Source organism: Mustela lutreola, chromosome 4 (genome assembly GCF_030435805.1).
Source record: "Mustela lutreola isolate mMusLut2 chromosome 4, mMusLut2.pri, whole genome shotgun sequence".
NCBI classification, from domain to species: domain Eukaryota; kingdom Metazoa; phylum Chordata; class Mammalia; order Carnivora; family Mustelidae; genus Mustela; species Mustela lutreola.
The window spans coordinates 38,687,970-38,698,907 of NC_081293.1; the positions used below are offsets into that span (position 1 = coordinate 38,687,970).

The 10,938-nt window shown below is 50.5% G+C and overlaps 1 protein-coding gene across 3 annotated transcripts in view; it reads left to right on the forward strand.

Annotated features, from left to right (window-relative positions):
• The window catches only part of TMEM72 (transmembrane protein 72), a 29,988-nt gene extending 19,470 nt beyond the window's left edge, over positions 1-10,518 (forward strand). For 2 of the 3 annotated variants that reach the window (XM_059169581.1, XM_059169580.1), the window contains 3 exons: positions 2,435-2,506; positions 4,085-4,224; positions 5,600-10,518. In XM_059169581.1, the coding sequence (XP_059025564.1) occupies positions 4,164-4,224; positions 5,600-6,078 (540 nt within the window). In that variant the 5' untranslated portion in view covers positions 2,435-2,506; positions 4,085-4,163 and the 3' untranslated portion in view covers positions 6,079-10,518. The remainder of the gene's footprint in view (positions 1-2,434; positions 2,507-4,084; positions 4,225-5,599) is intronic. The other variant, XM_059169582.1, reaches the window with a different exon arrangement.
• Positions 10,519-10,938: the final 420 nt, after the last annotated feature.

Sequence of the window (10,938 nt, forward strand, 5' to 3'; positions counted from 1 at the left end):
CAGCCTCAGGTCCCGCCGGCCCCACTCTGAGTTAGTTTATGTTCTCCCCTGTGCAGTGCTCCATAGCTGCAGGGATGGGAGCCCCTGCCTGCCTGCCTGCCCCAACCCTCTGTCCCTTCTGTCCCTCCCGCACTCATCCCCCCACCCCCCATTCCTCAAGGGCCATCTCAATGCTCCGCCTCCCTCCTCCCACCTTTCTCCCTCGCACACATGCAGTCTCTCCGGCAGATCTCAGACTCCTGCCTCTGTGTGCCCCCACACTCAGGGTGTTCTTTGACTCTAGCACACCCCTGTGTCACTGTCACCCCCTCCCCCGTGTCTCTGGGACCCGGCAGGGGCCAAGGCTCAGAGTAGGCTCCCATGGGCGCTGAGCTATCGTGGGCTTTCTTCTGGTTCTTCCCCACTTCTCTGCACACCAGCTTCCACTCCCACCTTTCTCCTTCCTGTGGGGCTCCTCACGGCCTTCCTCACACTCACCCACGAACACCAGCCACACCACTGGGTGAAGGGTCTGCGTGGCTGGCGTGACACTGAGGGAAGAGGCTTCGGTTTGTGGGATCCCGCTAACCACAGCAGGGCTTTCGGCTTGGATTCGCTGCCCTGCCTGAGTGACCAGACCTTCCTGGCCTCGAGAGGCACAGCTTCTACAGCAACAAACAGGATCCCTGGAGAGTCACTCCACAGCCCAAGCCTCAGTTTCCTCCTTGTCCTCCATCCCATGATCTAGAAAAAGATATGATGCTTGTTTTATAAACTACGTGCCCCAGTGTACTTGTTAGAAACACAGGCTCTGGAGTCTAAGGGCTGGGTTCAAATCTTGTTCCCGCTGTGTGACCACAGCAAGGAGCTTAACCTTTCTGTGCCTTGGTGCCCTTAGCTGTAGGCTGAGGGTTAGTACAGTGCTTCAATCATAAAATTGTTAAAAGGACTAAATGAATTGATACTGGTGAAGCCCTTAGAACATGCCTGTGCACAGTGCTCGTTATATCAAACGGATATTCCATTTGAAAGCTGAGGAGTAAGTGTTAGAGAGATGCTGGGAGACAGAGAGAGTAGGAGAGAATAGGGATTAAGTACATAAATGCTTATGGAGAGAGAGACTGAGAAATCGGTAACTAACATTTACAAAATGAGCACTATGTGCCCCATTTGAAGGGTTTTCCAAATATCAGCTCATTTGAGACTTTTTAACAATTTTATTGCTGGAGCACTGTAATTCTGTCAGTTTACAGATGAGGACGCTGATGTACAGAAAGGTCAAGTCCCTTGCCTGAGGCACACAGCTGATCAGTAGCAGGAGCAATGCCCAGGTTCCTGAGGAAATTCTGGCCCCAAGACACCTTCGCCTGTGGCGTAGCCTCTCCTTTCACTCATTCATTCACTCCAGTGATATCCATGGAGCACTTAACAATAAGCCATTCCCAGAGTGGGCCTGGGCTACAGGGAAGAATTAGGGAAGGAAGTGACAAAGGGAGTTCACAGGCTGGTAGCTCAGGTCACACCGTAAAACACAGAGAAGCAAGAGATCACGAGACAGACAAAAGGAGGAAAGAGGAGTCCTTTCAAGAAGGGCCAGCTTGTGCAAAGTCACTGTGGCACCTGGTAACTTCCTCTGTAGTCAGAGAACTATGGATTTTCATTTAAGGCTTCAAAGGCATGCTAAGAAAGTTCAATTTTATAGGACTCCCCAATAAAACATTTAAGTTCCATTCCCAAAGATTCTGATATATAAAATCTGAGGCTGGCCCAGGAATCTTTGATTTCACATATTTCCCAGAAGATTTGGATTGGAAATTCCCTGGACCACACATGGAACATGAGGAGATTTTGAAGCAATGTGGATTGGGAAAACTACAGTTCCATTCAGAGGGAGTCCTCAGGGCAGCCAGTGGGGACCAAGTGGAAGAGCAGGAGAGGGAGAAGGGAGAGCAGGCAGTTAGAGAGGCAGAAAAGGGGAGACAAGTGCAGGGGTCAAGGGAGCATTACCCAAACTCAGGTCATATAGGTCAGGCCAGAGACTGTTTGGACAGTGGGAAAAGAGGGAGAAGGAAAAGGATCTGGAACAGATCCAGCCTTCAAGTTTGTACAACCAAGCAGCAAATGTTATGTTAGTGACAGTAGTAGAAGGACGTGCCAGCCAGTGGCCACACATGGGGGCCAGGGTCAAGGCAGTGTCCTCCGGTGGCCTACACTCCTGCACCCATCTTTGGGCCCTGGCTGGCACCTGTCCACTGAGGCCTGACCCAGCATAGGCCCTGGCACGGAGCAGCTCCTGGCAGACACCGGCTGGGGGGCCGCATTAGGTCAGGAATCTCCTGGATAGTCTGTCGGCAGGAGATGGCCAGGAGCCCCAGAGGCAGTAAGAAAAGAGGCTCTGGAAGAGCAAAGGGCAGATCAGAGGGCTCTAGAACTCCCTTCCTTGTCTCCACCACAGGTTCATAGGCGCTGCTGTCTCCGTGTGTGAAGGGGCGTACTTTGTGGCTCAACTGCTGGCCATCTGCTTCCAGTAAGTAGTCTCCTCCTAGCCCCAGGCGCCCCCACATACCATGACCCATGAGGCCAGTCCAGGTGAGGTCCTGCTCCTGAAGCAGCTGCGACGGCTACCCTCCCCACCCACACAGCCAGCCCCTGCCCAGCCACGGGCTCAGTCCCACAGAACTCAATGGTCCCCCTTCTCTGCTCCCAACCAGGGGAGCAGAGTGAAGCATCCACCTAGGGCCCGCTCCCACCCAGAAGCCCCTGCAGAGTCCATTCCCACCTCCAAGAACAGCCCGTAGCTGCCTCTGCCATCCCAGGCACCCATGGAGAGGGGAGGACCCAGAGGAAGGCCGGATGGTCTTAGAGGCAGCAGAGCTAGATTGCAGAACTGGTTCTTTTTCCTGCTAGAACCCAGGCACAAGTCGGGGGCTGTAAGGATCCCCTCGGGAAGCCACATGATCACAGAGGCCCATACTTGCTGTCCAGCAGTGCTCAGTTACTAAACACTGTCATCATTGTGGCCAAGAGCTGTTTCTGGACCACAGCTCTCAGAACCTCAATAGTTGTGTCTCTAGGTAATCAGAGAAAGAGCCTGGCCTCAAATCCCCAGCACCTTGCAAGGCCATCAGCTGCCTCCCAAGGTCACCAGCCCTGAGGCAAAAGACTTCTTCCTTTCTAATGAATGGCACAGTCAAGTGATCTTTGCAACTTCTCTGGGACAGGTTAGGGAGGAGCCCTGAACCCAAAGGGGCATTTCACTCTGTTCTGAGCTCCCTCCTCTCCCAGCCAGGGTCTGGTCACAAAACAATGTCCACCAGAGGGCACCAATGAGCCATGGCTATGGTTTGCAGGAGGAGGGCAGTGTTCTGAACCAGACCTTTGTCCTCCAGCCCCCGCCACTGCCCCCAGACTAGCCTGGACAGACCAATTCACAGGATGAAGGAGATGAACCTAAGACAAGCCCTTTCCTTCTTTGAAACCCGGAAGCAAGAGTGCTGAGGAAATGGGCTCGGCATCAGACCTCTGCCAGTTTAAAAAGGGCCTGTTTATAAAGGGACCTTTTAAACTGAGGGCCATTTTAAAAAGAGATCCCTCTGGGGCTGATGCCATCTTATGCCTAGGCGAGGCTCTGTGAACCAGGTGGAGCTGGATTCTGGCCTGTTCACTCAGGGGGACAAGTGGCTTGTGCAGTGCCCAGTCTACACAGCTGTCCCAGTCAGCTGTTTCCCAGACCACATGCCTTCTCCACTCCACTGGGGACCTCTCAAAGGGCCCGTGAGTCTCCTATTCTCCTTCCCACTACCTTTGCTGAATCCTGGTATCATTGAGCTCCCTTCACCCTTGACAGAAAGAACAGGCGAGGCAGCCTTTTAGAAAAATTGTGGGCCCTCTTGAAGGACTCAGGCAAGAAACCTAACTGTGGAACCCATGATGAGGACCCCAGCCCCTGGGGAGTGTTTGGCCACAGGCCACTAAAGAGAACATGGGGACAACAGGACTCGATCCCAGCCTCCAACAGCTTCCCATGTCCTGGGGCTTTTCTGGGTTGTTTCCTATTTCCTGCTAATCCTGGACTCGGCCCCCACCCCCACCCCCCTGCTGCCAGGTGTCAACCAGAGTCCCTGGCCTACAGAGCAAGGGAGAAAGCCCGCTGGTTGGGCTGCTTCCAGAAGTTCCTGGCGTACATGCTGCTGTCTGTGGCCTGCTTTCTCCATCCCGTCCTGGTCTGGCACGTGACCATCCCAGGTAGGAGCTCCAGGAGTTCGTGGAGGGAGGAAACCCTACCACAGGTGGATTCTGAGCAGGAGGGGCTGAATCCTCCCCTCATAGACCTCAGTGACATTGGCCCCACCTCTGGCTCCACTGACTCCTTTGGCCTAGATCAAGGGAATGAGGTGGGGTCAGACATACTTCATGTTGATAAAGTAGTAGAAATGTCCCTTCTTGTAGGCCGAGAGGCTGCACCCACAAATGGAGAACTTTCCTCCAATGCCTGCGTGTGGTCTGGGCCTTCAGAGGGTATGAGATGGTCACTTCTCTGTCCAAACCCTCCCATGTCTCCCCAGTGCTACCCATTCCGGTCCAAACTCCTCAGCCTGGTTTGGGAGGCATGCCATGAGGGGACCCTGGCAGACCCTCCAAGCCTCATCATCTTCCCTCCCACCTCATAAGTCCGTGCTAGTCAGCTAGAAGCCAGGGTGCCTTGCTCCCACCCCTGGGTTTTGCCCACAGCCCTTCTGCTAGTACCCTTTTCTTCCCCACTCCCTAGCTATGAAAGCCCGTCCCTCCTCGTGACCGGCCTAAAATGCCCGGTGTGCAGAGAGACAACGTTGGAAGGCAGAGCCTCCTCTTCCTTCCCGTGGTTTCTCTTAATGTACCTGTCTTAGCATCTCAAGGCCACTCTGCTCAACCTTTAGTGGACTCCAGAGGATTCAGCAACCATGAGGCCAGGGCGAGCCACAACCTCCCGATCTTTAGAGAGGGAGAGACACCCAGAGGCCTCTTCGGGATAGGCAGGCCTGCAGGCAGGAGAACCAGGGCAGCAATCTCAACCTGAGCCAGAGAGACCTCTAGGCTGGAGACTGGGAGAGAGGGGTGGGGAGGGAGGACGGGTGCACCCAAGAGAGGGACCCACCCAGTAGGATTCACACTTTCCTCCATCTTTCCTGGGAAGGCTGAGGAAGGAACCTCTCTGCACTTCTGGGAATGGAAGGAAGCCCAGTTCTGCGGTTGGAGCCCAGTATCCAGAACAGAGTGTAACCCACGGCAGGCATTGCAGGTCCGGCCCAACACGAGGTCCTAACACAGAAGCTAGGGATGGTGATGAGAGGACAGGCAGGTGGCCCCAGGGGCGGCTATCAACAGGCAGGGGCCTCAGGCACAGGGCTGCCTGGCTAACAGTCAGGAGGAGTACAGCGCTGGCCCCATGGACATCCCTTAGTCAGACAGCAGGCCTGGCCCTGAATCAGGGGGTGTGTGAGGACAAGTCAGGGGTGCAGGTTGGAGCCTGGGGGGCCTGAGCATGCCACGGTGGCCCTCTGGAATGGTGGGCTCGGACAGCATTCTGTCCGGCTCCTCCCCAGCACACGTCTAGCCTCCTGACCTCCCGCATTCCTTCCAGGCTCCATGCTCATCATCACTGGCCTGGCCTACTTCCTGCTGAGCAAGCGGAAGAAGAGCAAGGCCTCCCCGGAGGTGCTGGCCTCCTCGGAGCAGTACACGGACCCCTCCAGCAGTGCCGTGAGCACCACCGGCTCTGGGGACACCGAGCAAACCTACACCTTCCATGGGGCCTTCAAGGATGGGCCCGGCTCCCTCTTCGTCCACATGAAGAGCATCCTGAAGGGGGCCAAGAGACCCGGTGCCCTCCAGTGCCCAGACACCCTGACGGGGCTGACCTTGGAGCCAGCTGACTCGCTGGTCAAGAAGAAGCAGGTGCATTTTGAGGACAGTACAGTCAGAATCATCCCGTCTCTCACTGAAGACCTGGATGATGGGGACAGCGAGCCGGAGGAGACCACCTCTGACACCACCCCTATCATCCCTCCCCCACACGCCCCTATCTTCCTGCCTTCTCTCGCAGACACCAGCCTGTTCTGAGTCGCTCCTTCCAGCCTGAGGGACACTCAGCAAGGGGTCTTCAGAGATTGACGGCCCTGCCTGGAGTTTCCTAATACCTGAGGAACTCCCAGGAGCTGGGGGTCGTCACAGGTCAGGGCTTCATGGCGTGACCAGACTTCCCCACAGTAGTTAGGCTTCTGGGACCATCAAGGGGCCTGGCAGATCCTTGAGGAAGGCGCAAATGAAGCTCGCGCTGCCTCAAGCCAGCACAGGTTCCTCCTTCCTGGACATGGAGTGGGGAAATTCTGGTGCTTTCCCCGAAAGAGACCATCAGTCCTGCTTCACATAAGGCTGCTTTGGCCCTGGAAGCCAGTGGGCTTCTCTTCTCCAGACACGAGGACCCAGCACTCAACAAGGACTCATCATCCATCCCATCTCTTATGCAACAACCTGGCTCTGAACAAGCCCAGGGGAGTGTTGGTTATGAGCAGATCCAAGGCAGGTGTTGGAGGTAGCCCTAGATCTCAACCCCCAGGCGAGATTGCTCCCAAGGTAGAGGGAAGACAAGGCTGCCAGCCCTCAGGATGCGAGCAGCGGGAGCCGTGGGCCGCCTTCTCTGTGTGTCCTGGGGCTGGGTGCTGGGCAGCAGGAGATACAGAGCCCTTCAGGAAACAATGCCGCTCTGTGCTCCCTGCAGGGAAAGCCGGGTTCATTCCAGAAGCATCACTGAGGACTCCTGGCATCCCCACCACATGAACTTTCCCGAGATTCCGAGCAGATGACGTAAACCAAAAGGTCTTGGATGGCGACAAGGATTCAGCAGCGCCGGTCCCAGCACAGCACCCAGTGTCTACAGTGTGCAGGGAGGGGGGCGGGGGGTACTGGGGAGGCGGTGGTCCCCAGACACCAGTCACAGAGACACGGCCACACCATGCTCAGCAGCCTGGTGGCAGAATAGGTGATAAATATACATTTGTTTTAAATGAAGGGAGGGAAGAGGAGGGAAAAGGGGGTGGATAGGAGGGAAGTGGGCAGGCAGGTCAGTTTTGGGACACTGGGCGAGGGAAGTGACAGTTAACCTATCATGAACAAAGAAATTTCAATCAGATATCCTTCAAAGATTTGTGAAATGGTATTTGTTTCTAAAAGGTGTCTTTTGGTTCATGGGATTGTCACAAGGAAGAGCAGACACATTATTCATAAATAGTCTCAGTGAAAGGGTAATCTGAAGAAACAGTTATATTGTTTCCGTGTGTGTGTGTGTGTGTGAGCACCAGGGTTCTGCAGAGCAGCCCTTAGAGCACATGCTTGAAGGTCTAGATAAGAAACATGTGTTCATACTTTTCAACATCCCCTAGTAGTTCCTTCGCAAATGTGGGGGACTAAGGGCCAACCAGATGATCTTTCTGGTGCCTGAACCCAACAGGTTTCCCAAGTGAGCAGCTCTCTTCCCGCAGTAACCCAGTTCTCCCGTAAAACCAAGTGAGAACAAACAAGTAAATATGTTCTTGTGAGCCCTCGAGGACGGCTGCCACCAAGAGCTTCAGAATCTGCCAGCCCACAGTCAGGGGAGACCGAATCACAGAATGTGGGTATTAGGAGACAGGAATGGCACCCAATTCCTAATGGGCCCGGTGTCCTAGGCAGGACCCCTGTGCACAAAAGGAGCCCCTGTGGAGAGGAGCCAGGGGTCATGCACCTGTCACACCCAGAAGGGGAAAGTGATGGGCACAGACAGCCACACAACACAGGATTGGCAGGCTTCTGGGCAACTCAACACTTCCACTCTGTTCTCAGAACTCAAACCAGCCCCGTGGGGATGAATGACCAGGTCACAAGAAGCAAATGCTGAAGTGTATTATCAGAGCTGTTTAATAAACACTTCTGTAAACCCAGAGTAGAGCATTGTTTGGGATGGGTCTTAGCAGGGAGGCACGTGTTGGGAATTCCAGGGGATATGATGGGCCTGTCCTCCTGAGACATCTGGGCTTCCTGGTGTCCATGATCAGTGAAGCAAGAGTTTGTTGACTAGACATCAGAAGCTCAATAATTATGATCTTCCCTAACTTAGCGAAGGAAAGCTCTCCAGCACGCTAGTGCTTCCAACCACAGCAGCTGCAGCGAAGCTGGGATGAGATCCTTAGACAGCCTGGAGCCCTCAGCTCTGTCAGTAGACCAGACAAGAAAAGTGGCATCCTCTGATGAGCAGATGAATGCCACAAGTCACCTTTTGATCCTCAGCCCAAGACACTTTGCAGTCATATCCCTGTGCACTGTTATCCCAGAAAGACGTGATGACCCTTATCCCTGATGAGAAACAAAGACCAGAAGGGCTGATCCTGTCCTCTCCTTTTCCCTTCCTCAGGAGAAAGTGGAGCAGACGTTGCATAGACGTGGAACAGAGCGACTGGAAGTAGAAACAGCCTTGGGCTGGATCACTGGCTCTGCTCCTAACACACTGATTGACCTTGACCAACCTTCTTCACCCCTCTGGTCTCAGGTTCCCCTATAATGTGGGAATAACAGCACTTCTCTCAGGACTGTCACAATGACTCAACCAACAAAAATGGAGAAAGAGCTGCCAAGATTGCAAATCACCCAGGTCGGTGTGAGTGCCTGTCCCCGTAGCTGTGGGGGCCTCACGCTGTGTGTGACTGCACCGTGAGAAAGTCCCAGAGTAAGGAAACACTGAGGAAACACCACCAAAATATGTCTTGGCAGCATGGCCAGTGAAGGTCCAAGAGCTCCTTTCGTCCCTCAGGATTCCAGTGCTTGAGCCTGAGAAGAGCATAGCCACCATCCACCAGCTTAGACAGAGACACAGGGGACCCTCAATCAAGAGGAGCTGGGCCACCCAGTATGTCCTCTCTGTCTCTCATCAGCCCTAAGGGATTGTTTTTTTAGTTCTTAAAATATATTTATTGAGATAAAATTCACACAGCATGAAATTAACCAATATAAAGTGCAAAATTAAATGGGTTTAGTATATTCATAATCAAGTTCACTACAATCTAAGTTCACAATATTTTCATCACCCCCCACAAAAAAAACACTTGGTATACATTAGTGATCACTACCCCAACCACACCCAAAGCAACCACTAATCCACTTTCTGTCTTCATAGATATTCCTATTCCGAACATTTCATATAAATGGAACCACATAGTATGTGGCCTTTTGTTATTTGCCTTGTTCAGTTAACGTAATATTTTTCAGGTTCATCCATGTTATAACATGTATCCTTTTTTTAATAACATGTATCCTTACGTTACTCCTTTTTGTGGCTGAATAATATTCCATTACATGTATATGTCACATTGTATTTATCTATTCATCTGTTGACAGACATTTGGGTTGTTTACACTTTGTGCCTATCATGAACAATGCTGCTATAAACATACACGTCTTGGGGTGGATACATATTTCCATTTCTCTTGGACAGATGCCTAGGGGTAGAAATTCTGGGTCAAATAGTAACTCAACGTTTAACTTCTTGCAAAACTGTCAAACTGTTTTCCAAAGGTGCTACATCATTTTACATTGCCACCAACAGTGTATGGGGGTTCTGATTTCTCCAGATCCTCACCAACATTTGTTATTATCTGTCTTTTTTATTATAGTCATCCATTCATTATGGTTTTGATATACATTTCCCTAATGACTCAAGGGGTTGAGCATCTTTTCATGTCATTATTGATCATTTGCATACCTTCTTTGAGACGCCACGTGGCTATTCAAAGGCTTCACCTTTTTAAAACTGGGTTGTCTTTCAATTTTGAGTTGTAAGAGTTTCCTATACATTCCAGATACTAGACCCTTACCAGATAAATGATTTGCAAGTATTTTCCCACTTCTGTGGGTTGCCTTTTCACTTTTTGGTAGGGTCCTCTGAAACACAAAAGATTTAATTTCGATGAAGTCCAATTTATCTATTTCTTTTCTTCTGTGGCCAAATCTAAGAGACCATTGCTTAACCAAAGGTCATGTTTTTTTTTCTTATATTTTCTTTTAACAGCTTTACAGTTTGGGCTGTTAAATTTAGAAATATCAGTTTTGGGGTAATTTTTCAGCATGGTGCGAAATGGAGTCTATAACTTAATTCTTTTACTTGTGGATATCCAGTTGTCCCAGTGCCATTTGTTGAATTAAATTATTTTGCCACCTTTGTTGAAAATTTATAGACCATAAATTTCTGCACTTTTAACTCTATTCCATTGATCTGTGTATCTAGCCTTATGACATTTCCACAGCTCAGATCACTGTAACTAACTTTGTAGTATATATGTTTTGAAACTAGGAAGTGTGAGCCCCCAACTTTATTCTTTTTCAGGATGCTTTGGCTATTCAAGGTCCCTCACATTGCCATACGAATTTTAGGATCAGCTTGTCAATTTATGCAAAAAAAAAAAAAAAAAAAAAAAGGCCAGCTGGTATTTTGATAGGGATTCCATGGCCTTCTGGACCAGTTTTGAGAGCTTTCTCATCTTCACAATGTTAATTCTTCAACCCATGAATATATGGTGACTTTCCATTTATTTAGATTGTCTTCAATCTCTTTCAGTGTGATATGCAACTTTAGTCATCTTTCTTAAAATTATTCCTAAATATTTTATTCTTTTTTTGTGCTTTTGAAAATGGAATTGTTTTCCTTGTTTCTCAGTTTTATTGAGGCACAACTGACAAATAAAATTATATATATTTAAGTATACAATGTGATGACTTAATTTATATATCCATTGTAAAATAATTTCCATAATCAAGCTAATTAACACATCTATCACGCTTTTAGGGTTTTGTCCGTTTCACCCAAGTTTTTGTTGGCATCATGTTGTTCAGACTATTACATTTTAGTCCCTCTCATTTCTGTAATTTGAATCTTCTCCCTGTTTTGCTTGGTCT